A 23,118-nucleotide genomic window follows, 5' to 3' on the forward strand; every position below is an offset into this window, starting at 1 on the left:
GTAATTATCTCTGGGATCTATGCCTCTCCTACTCCAAGGTTTGACCACATAAACCAGTCAGCCCTTTGGGACACCTTGTCTACAGTGATTGGTTCAGTAACAGACATGAACCTTATCAGAGCCAATGAAATGCAATGAGATTTACACTTGCTGGGCAAGAATCTCATACTCTTTTGCTGAGTTCAAGCAAAGAAGCATTCAGCCCTGAGAGTTGCTGTTATGTATCTGTCTCTGAGTCTCTAATCCATTACTCTGAAATGGAGTCAACAGAGAAGAAAGAATGGTAAGAAAAATAGCGTTACTTGTGAATTCAGTACATCAAGCCATACCTTTACTGTCCAAGCATGTGACCTGGTAAAATCTCTCTCTCAGTTCGAATTGGGTTTTCTGTCACTTGCAATTGAATGAATTCTAAGTGATAAAACAGTGTTATTGGACTGTGATGACCTAAAACCAAATGTTCCCAGGTTCTCCAGAAAAGAACAGATTGGGTCGTGTTAGTAACAGAAACTCAACACTTTATATGTTTTTCATCCTCAGTGTCTGGTCACACAATTATGTATGACAATCCTTTATCCAAATGATGGGCATGTAAAGGATAAAAACAACACTGCCCTTTTCCAATTCTGGTTGAGAGCATGGGGCTAGAAACAAGTCAAGAGCTTCAAGCTCATGACCTTCAAGCAGCAGCCCCAGGGCTGGAATGGAAATTAACCAGAAACCATCATTTCAAATTTCAAAAGGTCATCATTATGAAAAGATTCTTTAATGTTCACCCCAAATCAGATGATAAGTCAGCAATGGAAGCAGATGAGGTTGAAACAATGGTTTTACACTACTTGCTTTCCATGACCCAGTAAACTCTATCTGTGCCCAGTTAGATTGGCAGTGACCTCCTGCTGTTGAAATCAGACTTTTAACATCAGTTAATCTGTCACGCAGAACCTCATTGAATGACCTGTCCAGAGTGACTCTATTAGAATTAGCAGAGGTTGGAAGGTACACATTTGTTTTCTGATCAAAAAGCCTAGCTACATACATGGAGAAGTAATTAGACAAGACATCTCTTACAAGATCAAGATGAGTGTATTCAATGACCTTCTTAATGCCCCCAGCTGAATGTTAGATGAGAAGCTGTAAACTCAACCTGTTCAAAACTAAACTCACCATCTTCCTGTTCAAAATTTCCATCAGTAAGAGGTATCATTGCTCATCCGAAGGTGAAGCCAGAAGCACAAGAATCCCCTGACTTTATTTTTCTTCACAATTGACAAGCAACAAATAGGAACTTCTGTGGATTTTAGCTTTTACACACCTCCCAAAGTAATGTGATTCCCCATCACCAATAGGGGAAATCCATCATTACTCCTGGATTATTGCATTAAAGCTTCTTAACTAGCCTTCTATTCTCCCATCCACTGTCCACACTGCATCCGCAACGGGCCTCAAAAATGAAAACTTTATCATCTCAGATTTTTTTTTCTTACTATTCATCCATTTATTTATTTTTTGGCTGTGCCAGGTCTTAGTTGCAGCAGGCAGGAACTTAGCTGTGTCATGTGGGATCTATTCCCCTGACCAGGGATCGAACCCAGGCCCCCTGCATTGGGAGCACGAAGTCTAAACCACTGGACCACCAGGAACATACCTCATATAAGTTTTTCCAACTCTCACTTTAAATTTTCCAAAGGATTCCTGTTGCCTCCAGGATAAAGTCTAACCTAATACACTCTCCCCAGATTTGCATGACTTGGCCCCTGCCATTCTGTGCACTCGGCCCACCTATGAATGTGTACCTCTCTGCAACCATTACTGAGTGTTTTAGTTCCTCTGTGGTGCCAGCCTCCAGACATCCATATGTGCTTTTTCCTCTTCCTGGAACACTGCTCCATCCTTTCATTTTCTAACTCACATTCATCCTTCAGTTCTTGTGAGAGTTGTAGTTTTTATCTTGGAAAATTCTTAGACCAGGGAGGCAGCTTGGTAGTTAAGTGGGAAAGCGATACGATCATATCTTTTTAGTTCTAATTCTCTTGGACAATAGCTAACTGTGTGGCCTTGGGCCAGTTACTTAACCTCTCTGTGCCTAAGTTTTCTTATCTGTAGAATGGTGATGAAAGCTTTGATAAATGGATTAAACGCGATCACGTAAATGACTTGGCATAGTGGCTGGCGCATAAACTGTCAGACGATGTTAGATATTATCATTATTTTACACGCCATACATGGGTGATTCCAGAGGCTCTGTCTTTGGTTCTATTCTATTCTTTTTCACAGCCTTATGGGAGGCTATTATTCTCATCCAAGTCTCTACGCTTTGCCTCTGATGATTTGCAAATGTTTATTTCCAAATCAAACTTCTTTCCAAACTTCTAGTCTCTCACCAGGGTTATGGCAATAGCACTCCCGCACCCGCTCCCTGTTCCACTCTTTGATTTCTAAAATCTGTTGCCGCATGACACCCAACTATAATTTTAAAAACATCAGTTCACACCGCATTACTCCTCTGCTTAAAACCTTTCAATGTCTTCCTATTATCTTTCGATCAGGGCTATCAACCCCCGCTCTGTTGACACGTAGAACTAGAAAATTCCACTGTGGGGGCTTTCCTGTGCATTGCAGAGCATTTAGCAACATCCCCTGATGCCACAAGATGCAGGAGTACTCCCCCACACTCCTACCAAGTCGTGATGACCAAAAATGTCGCAAGACTTTGCCAAATGTCCGTCCCATGGGGAGCAAAATTATACCATATTGAGAACCGCTACTTAGCTTAAATTTTTTATAATTGTCAAGGTCATTCCTGAGTCACATGCTCATCCAGAGGGTCAGGCTGGAGTCAGTTCCTCTCAAATCATGTGGACAGAGTGATAGGGTGACATGGTAACCCCGAAAAGAAAAACAGAGTACTTTTACCAGAAAAGTGGGGTGGATGTGGGGCTGGTAAAACAACACGCAAACAGGAACAGCCATTTCTGGAAGCATCCCCAAGCCTCCCTCTGATTTCCCATTTTTCTCTTTGTTTCCCAGTGCCTAGCACTAGGACTGGGCACAAGAAATATTTGTTCAGTGACTGTCCCTTCCATTTCTGAATTTTTTCATCCTCACACATGGTCTCCTTTACTTTGAGGTAGAAGACAGACAATTTATCAATTTAAATCCTTACCCACAGAATCCTGAGGACTCACAGCTCAGCTTCCCTGCCCTCTGCTTTGTCTCACATGTAAGGAATCACACCACAAATCCCGAGCTTTCCCTTCTTTGTGAGGACATGGCTAAGCTTTGTCAGTGTTTGTGAACAAAGACACAAGACACGGTGAATCCTTCAGGCCCTGTCAAACTTGATACCAGCAGGGTTGCATTTTAATCAAAGACACCTCTTTCAGTGCCTGCTGGAATCTCACATTGCCTCTTACATCCCAGTGATGGGCGAACAATGGCTGAGCTCAGCTGCAACTAAAGAGGACTCAAAAACAGAGAGACCAGAATGTGCCAAGGGACCGTGTTTTAGGTCCCAGCAGAAAAGAAAAGACAGAACTAGAAGGAAAGCTTCTGACAAAAGTGTGAACATGGCTTCTTTAGTTTCTCTCCTCGACCACTTGAAGTTTGTCAACAAGAGTAAAAGTTTATCTATAAAGAGATTCTGGTGTGTTTTGGTCTCAGGACTCCTATTACACTTGTGCACATTATTGAGATATTTCTGTGCATTAAATCTAACAGTATTTCCTGTATTAGAAAATAAAACTCAGAAAAATTCATATTCATTTGAAAACAATGATAGACCCAATTGCATGCTAACATAAATAACATATTTATATGAAAATAGCTTTATTTTCTAAAACAAAAAACGTGAGAAGAGTGGCATTTGGTTTTACATTTTTGCAAATCTCTTTATTGTCTGGCTTGATAGAAAAAAAAAAAGAGCTAGGTTCTCATATATGCTTCTGCATTAGATCTGTTGTCAAATGTTTTGTTGAAATATATGAAGAACACCTAGCCTCATACAAATATGTGCTCTGCAAAGATCAATGAATTTGAATAGCCTTTGAAGATGATCACGGATATCTCCTTTGATAGTACGCCAAAACTCATCAAGCAGTTTTTTTTTTTTTTAAATGGCTAGTTGCAATGTGGAGTTTGAAAACATATGCATTAACTTTTTATGCTCTAGTACATTAAAATCCATGGCTCTTTCTAATCCTGTATTTTGAATGAATCATTTATTCAGGGATCATTTTTAACATCATGCATTGGTCACTCGGGAAATATCAGCTCACTGAGTTATACAAACCTTTCAAATTTGGCACATTTCATTACAAATAGAAAAAAAAATTGCATTCACTTATGGGGGCAGATAGAAACAAAATTGTAATTTTACTTGCAACCTTGAATTTTTTTCCTTGGCAATAAACACTGTCAGTTGCTTTCCTTGAAGTGACAGGCTCACTTAGCTCATTTTCGAGAAAATGTCTGCCAAATACCCAAGTCTGAATAACCATAATTTGCCTGTCAGTCATCCTTTCAAGTAAATAGGGTGTTTCGTGGGGGAAAAGCAGCTAGTTCAGCTCGCACCTCAGTGGCACAAGTGGCTTTGCTGGAGACCAGCGGTGGTCTTTGGTTTATGGTGGAAGTACTTTACCTGTCCTTCCCGTGTTGTTACATACAAAGTGAAACTAGCACTTCCTTTCACTGTGAGTGGGTGGCGGTGGTGAACACTGTGACACCTGGAACCACTTGGCGTATTGCCATTATTCCAGACTCCAGGAGTGTTCTCCACCTTTGTTTCTGCATCATCTGTGCAAATGTCAATACAGTGAAAAAGGCAAATCACATTTTATTATCACTATGAAATAGTTTTGACTCTGCAGACCCCATGAAATGATGTTGGGAGGCTCCGTAGTTAACAAAAGACATTTTGAGGACTCTTGACAGCAGCCTTAAGGATATCAGTTTTCAGATTTAAAAGACCCGGAGTTCAATCTCACTTCTACGACCACTCACAAGTTGTGAGAATCTGAACAGTTACTTCTCTGAGTTCCATTTGTTCACTGGCATGTGTGTGCTGAATTGCTTCAGTCATGTCCAATTCTTTGCAACGCCACAGACTGTAGCCTGCCAGGCTCCTCTGTCCATGGGATTCTCCAGGCAAGAATACTGGAGTGGGTTGCCATTCCCTTCTCCAGGGGATCTTCCCGACCCAGGGATTGAACCTGGGTCTCCTGCATTGCAGGCAGCTTCTTTGCCATCTGAGCCCATTTGCTCATTGGTAAAGTGAGTATAAATACCCCATAGTGCTCTTGAGAGGACTAAGGGAGATAATGCATACAGGTACTCAGTATGCCTTTGCTACTGTTATGTATTAAGTGCTAATGGTTCCTCACTGTGGCTCAGTTGGGGGATATTCTAGAATACATATTCCCCGACATTTTGACCATGTACATCAACCAGTATGAAAGGAATCAGGTCCAAGATGTATCACCAAAAATCATGAATTTTGTTTCTTGATAGGGTCTGCAATCAGCTATATCATTGGCTTTGCCTCAGGAAAGCCAAGACTGAAAATTCTTGGGGACTAACAGTACAGTGGTAACTATAGCCTGGGCGAGTCCTTGCTGTTGGCAGAACAGTGCCAATGGGCAGATTTTGTCTGATCTGTTTATCACAGGAGGGTGGTAACAACCAACACCAAGTTAGTACTACCGTGTGCCAGGCACTGCTCTAAGTGCTATACAAGGACTAACTCATTAAATCCCTGAAACAACCTTATGAGTAATAATCACCACTTTATAGATGAGGAAACACACATAGAAATGAGTGGACACATCCAAAGTTATATAACTGTATGCGGTTGACCTGGGATTTGAACCCAACTAGTCTAACTGTAGGAGTTGAGTTCTTAACCACTACCCTGTACTGAGGAAACAGGAAAAAAAAGAAGGCGGAGTGATTTTTTCCAAAACGTTCCTTTCCCTGCCACAGGGCTTCTGTTTAAAAAGCCTAATTTTGCTCTTAAATGACCAGTTAGAAAACTCTTTGAGTCAATCAGAAACTCCAGGAAAAATGAAAACTGTAGCAAATAATATATGGCATGATTTTGAACAACTAGTTGAGCGTTAGAAAGGAGACTCCATAAGGACATTTATCTTTGAATGACTCAGATTGCAATGACATTGAAAGCATAAAGAAAAACATGTAATCCTAGAAAACAACTTAGCTTTGTATCAAACATTGTCTACATAATCATAATAATGTTCATTTGTTTTTCAAACTCCAGAGTCAATCTATAGCCCCAGCATGGAAGACATTAGCATATTTATAGAATAGAATGCAAATGGAGTGAATCTTGACCATGAAAAAGTCCAAACATAACTGACAGACATGGGTGGGTAGGAAGGAGGGTATATGTACATCCTCATTCTGCAAAGTGGGAAGCAAAGATGTTCTTCCCAAGGTGGCTGGAAAAAGAAATGAAGATTAATGTTATTTTTAGAAATTAGAAAGATAATCAATACAGAGGGTAGAGTGAGTTAGCTAAATCCTTGCCTATTATGGCAGGAAGTCAATAGATTATAAATCAAAAAATGTTTATGATATGTTTATCAAAGAAGAAACATACTATTTAGAGATGTGGATGTAACCACCAGAGGAACTGAATCAGAAATGTTTTTTTTTTTTTAAAAAAGCTTGCTCTAAGGAGTAGTACTTGAAGTGGGAAGGGGTGAAGCCCCCTGAAGTACATGCTTGTCATTAAAAGCCCTTCTGTATGATTTGATTTTTAAAAATAGTGTGCATGATTAAATATCTTAATAAATTGTAAGATACCATTTTAAAGCTTTTGAGTAAATTATGAATAATTTGAACTGGAAGAGAAAAATATATGCTTTCTAATCTTCTTGACATGGTAGACCGGAAAAGAAGGGAAATAATATTTATTAGAGATTCATCAAACTGAAGTAGCAATAGTTTGGGGGTAAGGGGATGAGATTGCTGTAAGAGCCCAGGGGAAAACTTGCCTTGTCTATTTTATTTTAAAAGTTGATATTGAGGATATGTTTTTCTATTACTTTTATATTCAAGGTGTTTTAATTAGGAAAATACAATAGGAAAAATATGCCACTCAAAAGAACGTGACAAAAATCAAATATCCAAGATTATTTGTTTTTTAAAAAGTTCAAAGAATTTCGAAAAAGAGACAGATGTGTCATCAGTTAGTCTCCATGGACCTTTAGGTAGACTGTTTTTCTGTTCTCTTTCCCCTCTGCTGAAGGATAAAAAGCCACGGGCTCTGAATTCATTTCTACTCCAGCCCCCAGCACCTGGCAGAGGTCAGCTCTCCTCTGTGTGCCCTCCACAAGTTTCTTCGTGCATTAGACAAATGTGTTCTGAACACATATTGTAGGCCAGGCACCTTGGGGACACACAAGCCCTAAGAGATCATTGCTGTGACAGTGAATAGTCCCCCTGCCTAATCCAGGATCCCCTGGTCTATGTCCTGGGAGAATCCTGAACTGTTCATCTAGGTGCACTCAGCATCTTTCCTACACAACTGTGGACTTGTCTATTTTCTGCTGAATCCTGGGCACCCAGAACAGTGTCTGGCACATAGTAGGTGTTAAATAAGCCCTCACAGAGCAGGAGGCAGACTGGAGGTTCCCTCAAATGCAAACCACTTACTTCGAAGTGTCTTATTGTCTCTCCAGGCTGAGAAGAGGGACCAGAGCACAGGAGAAGATGCCAGCCTGACTGGGATAATCTGTGAGTCAGGAAGGGGTTACCCAACAGGAATGATGACTCCAAGAGCTTTGTAAGATCCGGAAAGCATTAGAAACTTCCACATCATTGTCATTTCATTTAAACCCCATTTCCTCACAGTGAGAAATATGATGCTGAAAACAGTGAGGGACCGTGGCTTGTTTTCAGGAGAAGAAGGAAGAGGAGGCTGAAGAGATGCTATTCCACTGTGCCCAGTCTTAGAGAAGCATGGGGACCAGGTGGGATGAAAGTTTTAAAGGTTAGAGCTGAAGTTCTTGCCTGGTGGAAGCAAGAAAGGTCACAGTTCAAAGTTCTCCTTCTGTCAAGCAGCAAATAATGCAGGTGAGAAGACTCAGACACAGCAAATCCAAGAATATGTCGTTCCTGGGATTCAACTCTTTCAGGGACTTTCCTGGTGGTCCAGTGGTTAAGAATCTGCTTTGTAATACAGGGGATGTGGGTTCGATCCCTGGTCAGGGAACTAAGATTCCACATGTCTCGAAGCAACTAAGCCTGCCTACTGTAACTACTGAGCCTAAGCACCACAGCCAGAGAATCCATGTGCTGTAACCGAAGATCCTGTGTGCCACAACTAAGACCCCACACAGCCAAAGAAGTAAATTAATTAAAAACTCTTCCAAAGGCTTCCAGTTCACTCAAAGTCCAAGTTCTTACTACTTCCTTCCGACCTCCATCTCTCTCACCTGTTCTCTCTTCCTCCTCACTCATCCTGTCCAGTCACACTGACTTCCTTGCTCCTTAAACACCCAAGGCATCTCCCCTCTCAGGGCCTTTGCACCTGCTGTTCCTTCTGCCTGGCAGGAACGTTCTTCCCACCTGACTTGGTTCCTTACCTCTTTCAGATTTGGGGCTAAATGTCACCTTCTCAGGGAAGCTGACCTTGACCATGCTGTTTACAATTTCACACTCCTCCCCCACCCCATTCTTCTGCCTGCTTTAAGAGAGATTGGAGAAAGTCCACAGTCTTGGGCTAAGACTCTCCATTTCCTATGCTCAGCCCCAGGGACTCCAACTGGAAAATCATCTTTGGGGGTGGCCCAGAATGAATTTTCCTTGGTTCAGACCTTATTATCTCTTAGAACCCAACCCCTGCCATTTCCCCACTGCTCAGAGCTAAGCCATCACTCAGCACAGAGTGAAAAAGCAGAAAAGAGCAATTATGATGCTGTGCAGCAGGCCTTTGACTCAGATTAACATCATTGCCTGTTGATTTGATCTTTTTCTTTTTCTCTAAACACTTAAGGCATTTTGATTGCAAGCCAGATTCATCTTTGGTGAAAAGCAATATTTTGAAAAGCCGGGACTTACTTGGTAGTACATATTTTAAGACATTTTAAGTTGATAAACAGCTAATTGGTTCTGCCGTCCTGTGATTTGCAAAGGGTCAGAATGGTTTGTTGTAAATATGCATCTGTATTAATGGCTCAATGCCAAAATCAATTTCCATAGGTGACAGTAGAATTTTGTAATAGATGAGGTGATGGAAGACACCTCAGCTATTACCCATGAGGTTCGGAGTCACTTTAATTTAACAGGTAGGTATTATTGTATTCCAAGGCAGCTATGCATGATGCTGAATAGCATACGCTGCAGAATATAGAGTGGTGGAAATTCCATTTCCTAAATATGCAGGTAACCAAATATATACAGAATCTGAAGCACAAGGAATAGAAACAGTGCCTGCCGGATCTGTACACAATATGTCTCACACAACATGTATTTTCTTTTTTCCTTCCCCAAGTTTGCACCCAGGATATGGAGGGAAATTTTAAATGAGACGGTTAAAATATTATGGATCATCTTTGAGGGGAAAAAAATGGAAAGTGAGCTATGGACAAACAATATTGAGATCTTCACGTCAGACTTATTCAAAACACAGACTGTTGAATTACCATTCATTGTGGCAGGGATTATAGGATACATTATTTTAAAAGTAGTTTGTAAGCACTTAATGGCAGAACAACGATTGTCAGGGATTAGCATGGATTCACTCAGAGAAACTCAAGGTAATGAAATTACTTACTCACAAGCAATAAATTCAATGTATATTTATTAAGCATCAACTGTGTGCCAGGCTCTTGTTCTAGGCAGTGGTTCAGGGAAATGTGGTGGATAAAGTGTCCGGGAGACTTCCCTAATGGTCCAGTGGTTAAGAATCTGCCTTGCAATGCAGGGTATGCAGGTTCGATCCCTGCTTGGAGAACTGAGAACCCATATGCCAACTAAACCCATGCGTCACAACTACTGAGCCTGTGTGCCACAGCTAGAGAGAAGCCTACCTCCTACAACACAGATCTTGCATGCTGCAAGTAAGACTTGATGAAGCCAAAAATAAATTAGCAAATATTTTAAAGGGAGGAGACATATGTTATATGTTATATATGTTATATGTTACACATGCTCCATGTGTTATATGCTACATATATGCTATATGTTACATATTCTCCAAAAAGCATATGTGATAGATAACATGTGATAGTATTTCTTACAACATGAAAATTAAAAGTTGGATTGATGGTGTTAAGTCTTGCTGCCCCAAGCTCACCTCAGCAGCCTATTGTGAGCCTACTCACGCCCAAGGTCACTAAGAGCTAGAGCTGGTGGTACAAGAGTCTTTGGCATGTCTGGTGTGACTCAGGTGCTCTTCAAAGATGTCTTTGGCCTTGGGTACTGCGTGAGAACCAGGCTGCAGACCCTAAGTACCAGAGTTACCCAAGTCAGACACCTTGACTCCTCCTGCCTGACACAGAATGTAAAGCTCAAAGAAGTCAAATAAATGATGTGCCCAAGTCTAGTCCTCAGGAAGTGGGACACCCATGAATCTAATGGCACTCTTAAGTTTGCAAACACCACAAATTTAAGGTAGAGGATGCAAGAGTCTCTAATAGTTTACTCATCTGCCTCTAGTCAAACTCTGGAAAAGAAACATTGCTCTTATTTCAAATGCTTGGTGTTGCCTTTTAATTTTTTTCAACTTACCTTTTATTCAGAGGTGGTGTTTCTTCAGAACCTACTGCTACCATATCTCAGTCTCACTAGCTCTACCATATCTTTCCCTTGATCTTGCTTCTGGTTTTGTAATAAAAGTTGGCAAAGGCTGGGTTAATTATTTTTCACCACAGTTCCATCTGTTGAATGGTTCAGAGCCATGACTAACATCAAACTCTCCTGGATACAGGAGTGGGAAGGTTAGAGAAGCCCAGCCCACCAGGCCTTGAATCTTATATTAAGACAGTGCAGTGTGGAGATTAGGGTGAATTTTCTGGTTCAAGTCCCAGCCCTGCCACCACCTAGCTGGTGATCTTCAATTGTCCAAGCCTCAGTGTCGTTATTGGTGGGAGAGGCCTGCTGGTTGTCCCCAGGGCTATTATGAGAATCAGTTCCTTCTGTCTACACTAAGTGCTTAGCCAAGCAGGTCAGTTCAGTTGCTCAGTCATGTCCGACTCTTTGAGACCTCATGGACTGCAGCATGCCAGAGCTTCCCTGTCCATCACCAACTCCCAGAGCTTACTTAAGCTCATGTCCATTGAGTCGATGATGCCATCCCATCATCTCATCCTCTGCCAAGCAGGCCAAGCAGGTAGAGTACAGTAACGAAAGGCAACACAGGGTGGGATCAGAATTCCAGTTCTGCCTCTCATTAACCATGTCCCTTCTGGGTCCGCATCCCTTCATTTGTAAAATGGGGAGAATAGTAATGGCTACCTTCGGAAGAATGCATGAGGATTAAATAATGTTTGTCAAGTGCTCACTTACAACAGTGCTTGGCATAAAGCATGTGTCTGTTAAATAAATAAATAAATGCTCAGGAGTTAGCCCCTAAATGAACGCTCAATCTGCTCCAGTAATCATAGCTTCGTGCACAGAAGGTGTTCATTAAGTGTTAGCTAATTATTATTTTACTATTTCCTTGGCACTTCTTTCTGGAATTCTCATGACCCATTCTCTCCTTCAGCAACTTCCTTAGAAGCATCCTCCAGGGTCCACCTTGATATCTCACCTGCTTACCAATCCCAGAAGGAAGGGCAGACCTATCCTGGAAGCAGGCCCTTTTGTGGGACCTACAAACCCAGGAAATAGCCTACTGATGTTGACTTTCCATCTTGCTAGGAGCTATCTAAGCCAGATAGCTTCTAGCACCAGATGTTTCTGTTCATTTGCATCGTTTTGGAGCAAGCCTTAGTAGACTTCAAAATGGTATTTAAATCCTGAATTCTTTCTCCTCTTCAGTTCTCTTTTTTTCTGGTTGTTGTTGGTCTTGTTGTTTTTAAATTTTCACAAGTTCCTCTGATCCATGGGGCTTCCCTGATGGCTCAGATGGTAAATAATCTGCCTGCAATGCAGGAGACCTGGGTTCGATCCCTGGATTAGGAAGATCCCCTAGAGAAGGGAATGGCTACCTACCCTAGTATTCTTTCCTGGAGAATCCCGTAGACAGAGGAGCCTGATGGGCTATAGTTCATGGGATCAGAAAGAGTCAGACGACTGAGCAACTAACACTTTCACTTTTTTTTTTTTTTTTCCTGATCCTTGCCCCATAGTATTAATGTTACTTAGAGGGGTTCTGTCAGTTTCCCTCTTTGTAGTCATCTGGGGTTTTTATGCCATTTCTTGTGTACTCTTGTGTCTTCAATTACCACCTATGCCTAGATGATCCTAAGTATCAACCCAGGTTTCTTCTCTGCCCTAAACTCTGTATTACTGATTCTTAACACTTTGGGAGAATGAAACTACTTCTAAAAAAGTGCCCATTCATATAATATTTTTCATAGAGTTTCATAATCATATGAACCTTATTCTTGGAACTATATGGATGAGTAGCTCTGTCTAGATTTTCAATACCAGCTGCCTCTTGTGGACATAATTTCTTCACCCTCACTCACCCAGTAGCCATGTCTGATTGAGTCTACTTCAGTCTGCCTCTAGGATTTTTTTTTTTAATTTCTTCATAGCCACCAGAACACAGGTTACCAAAGTTTTCTTCTCTTGCCGGCTCCAACAGATGTTTTTCCTTACATACCTTGGCAGGGGCTGTCTTCCTTAGATACCATTAGAGAGGGGAAGATCTCGTTGACTTTCTTTCAAACTTTTCATGGCTCAGAAAGAGGACAAGGACTGCCTGGGCAAAGAACTAAATGAGAGTTCTTCAGGAAAGAAGAGAGGACAGAATACCTGAATACCTGATCAGATGAACAGTCTATGATAAAGGCAACGTAGTACCAGGAAAAAAGAAAGAAATTCAACACTCTTGGGAATACAAAGGGTACTTCTCGAAATAAATTGTTATTGTAGATTCCTACATATCTCTGCAGTGAGGTGTAGCAGGGATTGGCAAACTACTTTTGCTTAAGGGGCCAGACAGTAAATATTTTAGGCTCTGCAGGCCAAGCAGCAAAATTGAGGATACTATATAGGTATTAACATAACAGGAAAGAAAACAAATTTCCATAATTTAAAAATATACAACACTAAGAGTTATATAATGCTGAAATTTGAATTTCTTATCATTTTTATGTATTGTGAAATATTTGGGGATATTGTTTAATTTTTTCTGCCATTTGAAAATGTACAAAATAGTCTTAGCTTTTGGATTACACAAAAATAAACCATGGGCCAAATCCGACCCATTGGCTGTAATTTGCCAACTCCTGAAATATAATTATGTATCATAGTACCTACATAGTACATCACTGAATTTTCAACTTTTAGAATTTTAGAGACAAAGCGTGATGACATATTTCCTATTTATTGATAAGTCTCAACTAAGTGGCATATAATGAGGCAACTGTTTTATTTTGGCTTTCAACTGTGTTATGTCCAATCCCTCATTTTCTTAGTGATATTTTGGGCAGATTTCATAACTTTCCAGCCACTGTTGGTTGTTAAAACTTGCAACTGCATACCTGGTTGCAAGCTATTTCCTTACTCTTCCCTCTTTCATTTGGGAGTAAATTCAGTATGCTGTGGCCAAGAACAGGAAGGAAAAAAGGCCAAAATGTTACTTTATTTAGCGGGTGGATTTGCAAAGCATTACTGTTCATTGCTACTGTTCCTGCATCTAACACTGATGGTCAGATTCTCTGCATGCAGGAGTCAACACATTGACTTCCCATTAGAAGCATGTGCATTAGTTACTGGAGGCCCTGTGGACCTTCCACTGCAACTTCCTTCCCTGATGTGAGATACCTGAGTCTGGTCAGTCTTTGCCATCCCACCATGGCTCCCATCACTGGCAATGCATAGCCCTATGCTGCTGGACCTGCAGTTGCCCCATACAGAACCCTTATGCTTTTAAAGGTCTGCCTCCCTTTGGATAGACTCAGTTCTGGATCAACAGGTGTGGTTTGGGGAATGGCGCATGGACTGACTCTTAATCTCTGCTTGACCCCTTGGCCAGGCAGCCCTGTGCAGGGCAACAGACTGCAGGGCAATCTTCCTGAATATCATGTAGCCCTGTCTAGGGTCTACTTGCCTAACTGGCTATTCTCCTGGGTGGGATGTGAACAAAATGGCATAAGCTCTCAGGTATCCACCATAGATCCACTCAACTCATAAGACCTCTCCCTTCCGAACAGGCCGCCCCACTGCCATTCTCTCTCTCAGCCCTGCTCTTGTCTTCTGACTTCCTTGCTAAAATGTGCACATGAGCAGATGAGCAGTCATGCTGCCTCAGCTAGTATCCAGTCCAGGAATGAGATGCCAGCTGCCCTCAGGCTTTATGAATGATTCTTCTTGGAAGCCACAGGTAACTTATTGGGAAACTAAAAGTATTGAAGGAAGGGTAGTAGTTTAAGAAAGCAAAATCATTTGTCTTAGAAAATGCATCTTGTCTAAAACGCATGAATCAAGGACTACTAGTCAACATATTATTTAGAGGCATGAAGGAACCATAAGACATAAATTAAGAACTAAGAAAGAAACAGGTGAAAGTACTTGCTACTTTTGTTTACTTGTTGTACAGGTAAAGAAACTCATGCTCAGAGGGTTGGCAATCTCTGAAGTCGTATAGCCAGAAAATGGCAGGATTCAGGTAAGAAACCAGGTCTACCTGACCCCAAAGCCCCTGCTATTATTTAATATTCTTTGGGATCTTCCATAAATTATTAAAGGCCCATTTGCTTCTATATTGAAAAATGGGCTCTCGGCAGGGTCATAGAATGAGGGGGAAAAAATCAATCTTGGAGTTTTTGTAGGCTTCTTTTCAATCTCAGAAACATTGGTTTTATTGGGAATACTTTCACATGTTAGGGTAGAATGTTCAATTGTTAAAAACATAATTCTACTAAAATACACAGTGAGCTTATGTCAAATTTTATTTAATTCATCAGTGAAGGGAACCAGCAGAATGACAAAGCTGGCTCAAAGAAAGATGTTATGTTTTCTTTTTTAGATGAAAAAAACTGAAATAATATTGTTAAGTTATATATAAAACTGACTAATGTCCTAGGGAATGGGCAAATTGTCCACAACATTTGGAGTTATCTCCTCTAATGAACAGAAACTATTTGTACCTCCACTGAATAAAAAGATAAATGTTCATCTTCCCAAGTTTTCTACAAGTAAACATTTAACTATATAGCTAGGCCTGAATCTATAATAAAAGCTAGGTCAAACAAAGGTACACTTCCAGGGAATTAGATGACCACTTACATAAGCTTGTCAGACACTACCCTGTGATATTAAACATTAAAAGGGCATACCCATCTTTTTGCCTGATTTCTTATTGTTGTTGCTGTTCTCCATATGTGCTGGTAACTCACACTAATCATCCACGCTACTAGCCCACATTGTTGTTGTTGTTGCTGTTCTCCATATGTGCTGGTAACTCACACTAATCATCCACGCTACTAGCCCACATGGATCACCCAGCCTTGGATTGCAGGTCACTTGTCTTTATTCCAATCCAGAGATAACATCTCAAATGATGAAGCAAAAAGTATATCTGAGCTATCTACTTTCTCAGATGGGTAGAATGCTACAGTCAGAAGGTAGAAGTCTGGATTTGAGGTAGAAAAAAGAGAATTCTTTCCATCAAGAATGGCATAGCTAAGAGTAAGATCCAAAAATATTTAACCACCAGTAGGACATAAGATGAGCCAATTTGAATTGATGCTTCTGTAGGCCTGGAACACGATCCTGATGGCCCTGCTGGGCCAGGTTTTTACTTGTTGGATCTAATGGATGTTTGAGTGGTTCGAGGAAGGGCTAGTGGTGGGGTTTTGGTGAGGACTGGTCTTATTGGGGATACTTTCATGTGTTGGAGTATACCATTCAAATTGTCAAAAACATAATTCTCTTAAAATACACAGAGAGCTCATGTCAAATTATATTGAATTCATCAGTAAGGGGAACCAACAGATACTATTTATCAACAGATAAGGAAGTATTTCCATGTTTTAACATCTAGTATAGCTATATAAACATCTTCTGGCTGAATGTCAGTCATGCTCACACCTCAGCCTCTGCCACTTCCCCAAATCCTAACCTGCCCCCAAACACAGTCATGGTCAGTCTCTCCCATCCTGCCTTAAGCCTCCATCCCATTTCTCTCTTTTGTCTGCCTCTTGGATTTTAAGATCAAGGAAGAAAAGTGGAGAGAAAGGAACAAGGAAGGTCAGGAGTGGGAAAGAGAGTTCAGACGCATTCTGCACCCACATTTAAGGGGAGGTGCAGCATTAATCTAGGGCAGAGGAGCAGAAGGGTCTACTTGGTACTGTTTCTAAGCTCTGGGGATATAGTAGTGCCCCCCGTAGACAAGAATCTCCATCCTTATGGAGTTTATATTCTACTGGGGAGCAGACAGGAGATGTGAAAATTGTAAATTAATATAGGTTAAAGCACCTAGAATGGGCTTGGTACATAGGAAGTACTCATGTCCTTCTCCCATCCCTGTCCTCAACCACATCTTTGAAGCTTCCCCGAAGGCTTCTGAACACATAAATAAAGCTGGAACCCCATCTGGCTGAAAAAGTCAACCATCTGGAGATTTGGAAATATGGGAGAACTTCTAATGACCAGCTAATTTTTTTTCCAGTTTTTCAGCCAGATGTTTGATATCATCCAGGCCCATCTGTAGCAGAAACATCAGTTTCTTGAACTTCTTTTTCATAATTTTAAGTTCCCTATTCTAAAATCCGAAGTGTTTTTTGTTTTTCTTAGTAGCAACTTTTTAATGAGTTGAAAAAGTGATAATTCGCTTAATGAAGGACAACTTCATTACGGAAAATATCAGAAATTAGGATTTAAAGGGCCTTTTAGATCATTTTCAGGGCTCGAAAGGCAACCCACAGGGCAAATTCAGGCATAAAGTGAGCTTGGTTTGGCTGGAACTGTGTGTTTAAAAAGTTAAGCCAGTTGCCCACATTTTAAAAGTCAGACGATTCAACATCTGGTTTTTTAAAATTTGGAGCATTGGGCCAAGTTTGGGATCCATTTTCCCAGAGTGAAAATCAACTCAAGCCACATAGCAATTGTTCCCAGTTTGCTGCAGTCCCCACCACTCTCTGTTGCCACCACACTGAAGCCAAGTTTCAGTTACTGGATATCTTCTCATGGGCTTCCCAGGTGGCACTAGTGGTAAAGAACCCGACTCCCAGTGCAGGAGACATAAGAGACACGGGTTCGATTCCTGGGTTGGGAAGATCCCCTGGAGAAGGAAATGGCAACCCGCTCCAGTATTCTTGCCTGGAGAATCCCATGGACAGCTCATTTGCAGTGTTACTCCTCTTCTCACAACAATAGAACTGAGCTAAGAGGACTGCGAAATACTTGCTTCACACTTTACATCACTTGCCTAGTCCACAGGGATGTTTGGATTTGTTTCTTCCTAATCTTACCTGATGGAGAAGGAAATGGCAACCCACTCCAGTACTCTTGCCTGGCAAGTCCCATGGACAGAGGAGCCTGGTAGGCTACAGTCCATGGGGTCGCAAAGAGTCGGACACGACAGAGCTACTTTACTTACTTACTAATCTTACCTGAAGCTCTCTCTTTAGAACTGGGTGAACTAAGTTCCAAAGGAGGAAATAACATACACAATTTACATATACAACTGCTGCGTGTACTAACATACACAACTGCTAGAGATAGGAATGTGATTAGCACCTCGTAGCATCCTTCCTACTAAGCCAGTGGTCTTTCTGTTATCTAAACACATCCCTTTGATTATATCTACAACTTCAAGAGGTTTCTTAATGAGAGAATCACATATTGAACATGTTCTCATTCAAATTCACATGCCGCCATTGAGAGCACACAGCAGGTCGGGGCACCGCCTTGTGAATGCCTAGCGTGCTTTCCAGCTAATGAGTCAGGCATTTGTTCTGGCTTCTCAGTGTGGGTGTCTCTACATAGGTTGATTGGTTTTTCATTCAAACAGTGTCCTTTACTGCCTCTGAGTTTTTGCCTGTCTGGTGGCTCCTACACCCCTGCAGATGCTGCACAAGCATGGTGGGATCTGGGGCTTCTGAATGGAAAAACCCATGTGTTTGGGTTCTCTCACAGGCTTATATTTGTACCAGTAGCAACTTATCCTCTGGAGCATGAATTAATGTTCTCTAGCAAGGGCTAGGTGGAGCAACATGGCTTAGGTGCAGTAGTGTCTGCTGAGTTTAGGTATGAGACCTTGGGCAAGTTCTATAACTTCTCCAGGCCTCAGTTTTCTCATCTGTAAAATGAGGCTAATACATATACCCACCACCCTGACAGCCTTTGAAGATGAAAGAGTTAGTTTTTCAAAGTTCTTAGCACAATCCTAGCACATAATAAGTGCTAAATATGTATGATGTTCTGCTGAGTTACAGAAAAGAAAACTGGAAACATCTCTTCTCTCACTTGAGAGATGTGATCCTTCCTAACACACATGGTTATTCCCAGACCCATTGTAAATACTCAACGTGGTTTGGCATTAACATATATTGCTTGGAAGACTTTCAGAAAATTAAGATTCCAAGTGACCTACCGCAGACCCATGGAGGCCAAAAACCTAGTTGTGGGGCCTTATTATCTACTTTTTAAAGCTCTCTATGTGATTCTGATGACTAGTTAAATCTGGAAACAATTAATGTAGTTTTCTTATACTTGAATAATTTTGGTAGTAGACAACTCATAACCTCTGAAAGCTTCTTATGACATATTGGGGAGTTACTTATACTGAGGTAAAACTTGTTTTCCTCTAGCTCCTAATTCTATCCTCTTGAGACCACATAGAACATTTTGAGCCTCTTTTCCATATGACAGCCCTTCAGATATTTGCAGACAGCTGTCATGTCCCTCTGGAGCATTCTCTCCTTCTTGTACGAAATAGCCACATTCTCTCATGACTCTTAAAAAAGTATGGATGCCCTCTCCCACCCAGTTATCCTTTGACACTTAAAGGGCCAGTAAAATGAAGATGCTGAGGCTTTGGAAGACAAGAGATTATGGAGCAGGAGATGGCTGTACACCTTCATTCCAGCAGAAGATGGATGCTGCCTCCTGCATGTGTCTTCCTGTGCATAAAGCAGATGCTCCTGCAAATTCCTTGAACACTTGATATGTTCATTGCATGAAGGAAAATCTTAGCTTCAGATTTCATCTAGGCCTATTTTGGTGTTGATTATATGGGTGAACACATAGCTAAAATTTCATTGTGATTCATTAAAGTTTGTGCAGCTCACTGTATTAATACTTCAAAAATGTAAAAAATAAAATACCTGGGTCACATTGCAAGGAGACTGCAAGAAAATTTTCTTAGAAGAATTCACCTGACCAAGAACATATCTTAGGATAATCCAATTTCTTCTTGATTCAAATCCTCACTTCTCCCACTAAGCCCACATAATGCCTGGGTGGGATTCCAATTCCTTATACAAACTGTGGGTGTAGGACATGATGTTGGAGAAAAGTGAAACCATCAGTTGAGAAATTCTGAACAAGGATTCAGGAATTTTAGGACCTAATGAGGGAGGCCAAAACTGGGGTTTAATTGTGTATACCCAGATTTACATCAAAGAGGCAGAAAATTTGGAAATAAATGAAACATGGTCTACCTATATGCCATTTTGGCTTGGAAGCCACTTCAGATTTTTTTATGTCATCCTTAGAATCACATAGACACCAAAACATCCACCAAATTGCAGCTTTATAAAGATGGCTCAATTCCTTATTGTTAACATTGGAAAGAGAATTATGGCATTTCCCTAAGGTAAATGACTTCACCATATCTGACTACAAATAATCACAGATATCAGATTTTTGTCAAAGTTTAGGAAAGAATTTCTGTCAGTACATTGGCTATAATAAGACCCTTGGATAGTGCTAATTCATGAATACCTATCCCAAATTAATCATCTACCAGATTAATATGCTCAGGGTTGGATAGGTAAATGTCTTAGCCAAGGTCACATAGATAGTTTGCGGCATTACCAAGGTCTTCAGCCAGCAAGTGCAGTAATCCTGTTGCATTTAAAGTCATCCTTTCCTACCTGGGCTTCCCACCAGTTGCAAATTTGCGGTGGAAACAGAATCAACTCTAGTAGTGCTACAGTCAGGAGAGCAGTTGTTCAGAGTGTCAGATCATGGGAGGAAGGCCAGGGAATGATGCAATATTACACTAGCAAGTGATGTCATAGCACGATTTCCTAAGCAATTTACGTAAATGCAACTTCTCAAGAAGCCCTGACAAATGCCAGCCTGTGGGAATGCAGGCATGGAGAACCAATGGCAGGCAGGGAAGGAAAGCACACAGGAAACACAGATTTCCTTGCTCATCACTATGACAAGCTTCACAGATTCCTCAGAAGCCTGAAAAAACTCCCTTCTGCCCCTCTAATCCAGTTCCTTCCCCTCAGGCACACAGTCTCTAAAGAGCTTTGATTTCCTTCTCTATTTTTTAATTTACTCCTACTGACATCCAGAGTGACTTCTGGTGTTCTGAAGGCAAGTTTATAGCGAGACAGGCTTGACATTCTAAAATTAGTTAGTCCTCTTCATTGTAATTTAGAATGAATCTTCAATTTTTTGAATGAGAAGTGGTATGCTGTGATTCTTGAGAATCAGTCTTATGCAAATGTCATAGAAATATATGTTGGCTTTGCAAATGCTTTAGGAAAGAAGACAGGTGGACACTAAATACCTAGACTTCAGTTTTGTTTTGATCCCAAATGGAGAAATATGTATTAATGTTTTCATAAAATATGTGTGTGTGTGCATGTAGAGGTTCATATAGGTTAGTCTGGAACTGATTGGCAATGGAAGTTCATGAAAATATCTAGTTAGACCAAACTCAGAAGTTAAACTGATAAGACTATGGTGTGAAATCAGGAAATAGCTGAGAGTATGCCAGCCTAGGTCATAATCAATCTCTCTCTCCCCCTGCTGCTTTCCCTTCCTTCCCTTCCTCTCTTGTCACCTCTTCCCCACTGAAATGCAATTTAAGCAGAGCCAGAGACCCCATCTAAAGCCAGAGATCAAAGCAAAGTAGTTCACAATATGCCTGGGGATCTTAGATTTGAAGACTTTTCTCAACTGCAGAAGCTTCCCGGAGAGCCACAAAATCTCATCTCATGAAGCTCATACCAAAAACGACCAACAAGACCCAACCCTTTCATCCCACACTGCATTAGTCTTTCTTGGAACAGTCTGGACATCTGCAAATTCTTGGCAATAATTCGAACTATCCTCTTTCCCCAACACTGCCTCTGTCTCCCCAACCACACACTGGAATAGCAAAAAATCAGAAACTGGATTGTTTGGGGCCATTGAGAGGAATTAGTAAATACCTTCTAGGCAGCAGGTCCTCCACAGCCCGGAATGGGTCATTACTTCTTCATTCTTCCTGCTGGTTTCATTATCACTTGTAGATTTAGTCCTGCACACACCTCTGGAATATAACCAGTAGTCCGTGCCCACTGCAATGGTCATTAAACTAAAAGCTGCGAAGGCTCCCACAGTAGTGATCAACATCTGGACTCCTCTGTCACACATCCTCATAATTCTTCATGGTACTCTGGACGGCTGGGCGTTGGAGAGGGAGATTCAATGCCAGAGGGGAAAAATCACTCTGCAGCTGGGTAACCTAGGACAGGCTATTCCAAAAATTCGGGTCTCCTTTTGTCGGCATCCACAGGGACTTTGGGAAAGCTGGGTTTTCCTGTCTGGAGCTCTCTCCAGTTCCCTCGGTCGCCTATGGCCCTCGGAAGGGTGCAGGCTCCAGGGGGTTGGTCCACATCACCGCTGCCTTCTGAGGGTCCCTGGTTTCCTTTCATTCCTCGGGAGCTTGGTAAGGATGAGGGTCCGTGCAGGGCATGGCTCTGGAGCCTGGAGCTGCCAGCTCAATCTGAGATGCGCCTAGCTCCTCACAGCCCCGGGAGACTCAAGGCAAAGAAATCCAGAGAGGGCTATGTGTGTGTGTGTGTGTGTGTGTGTGTGCGTGCGTGCGTGTGTGTGCGAGCGCGTGTGCTGGGGGTGAGGGCGGATGGCAAAAAATAGCACTGCTGGGAGGCGAGTCGCTGAGAAGAGTGTTCATTGCTTCCCCAGCCTCCCAGGAAAGCTCACCGCCTGCTCCCGACACCCCCGCTCAAACTGGAGAAAAGACAGTCCTGGGGCGGGGGCCGAGAGGTTTCATCGGAGGGCAAAGGTCCGCGGTGCTGAAGGGACAGCTCCCCGCCTGTTGCCCCGCCTCCGCCTGCCTAACGACCAGGCTTTAGGTCCGTGGTGCTGAAGGGACAGCTCCTCTGCTGCTGCTGCACCCCCGCCTTCCTAACGCCCGGGCGAGAGACCTGGGATACCGACTGGTGGGTCTTCCTCCCGCCCCTCCGAGGCCAGCCCACCTGCTCTTCTCAACCTAGTCAACCCACGCTCCGCGCAAAGTTTCGGGAGCCCAGGGCAGTCAGCGCCCCGGCTCCTCAGGCGCGCTGCAGCACGACCCGGTTCCCCCGCTCCCCGCTCCCGGAAGGGTTAAGGAAAGGGGAAGGGGAAAGGAGCCTGCAGCGCACTCTGGCGCTCTCTCAGCTCCCACCCGACGCGGCATTTCCCCCACCACCAATGAGCCAGGCAAGTTTGCCTTTTGCTGCGGGCGCCGCTGGAGCCCATTGGGGAAGACCGAGTCTTCTTAAAGGGACCGGCGACTCGGGGCAACGGTTCTATGGCTCACTTGGGCAGGCAAAAAGTGTTGTCACAGGAACATCTGTGTATAGTCTGTCTCAATTTGGTTCCCCAGAAAACAAACCAATATGTCTACCCTCCTTTCTCTGGAGCTCTGGTTTACAACGGAGACAACGTGCTCAGATCAGACCCGGAACTGTTCATATACATATGATCATGTATTCCTAAAAGACAGAAGGAGCCAGAAGTATGTAGATTCTA

At 42.1% G+C, this 23,118-nt stretch overlaps 1 protein-coding gene across 1 annotated transcript in view; it reads right to left on the reverse strand.

The window, feature by feature from the left end:
• CACNG3 (calcium voltage-gated channel auxiliary subunit gamma 3) overlaps positions 1 to 22,674 on the reverse strand; it is a 101,422-nt gene extending 78,748 nt beyond the window's left edge. The window contains exon 1 of the mRNA XM_027527675.1: positions 21,534 to 22,674. Coding sequence (XP_027383476.1) covers positions 21,534 to 21,744 — 211 coding nt within the window. The 5' untranslated portion in view covers positions 21,745 to 22,674. The remainder of the gene's footprint in view (positions 1 to 21,533) is intronic.
• Positions 22,675 to 23,118: the final 444 nt, after the last annotated feature.

Source organism: Bos indicus x Bos taurus, chromosome 25, assembly GCF_003369695.1.
Source record: "Bos indicus x Bos taurus breed Angus x Brahman F1 hybrid chromosome 25, Bos_hybrid_MaternalHap_v2.0, whole genome shotgun sequence".
Lineage (NCBI taxonomy): Eukaryota > Metazoa > Chordata > Mammalia > Artiodactyla > Bovidae > Bos > Bos indicus x Bos taurus.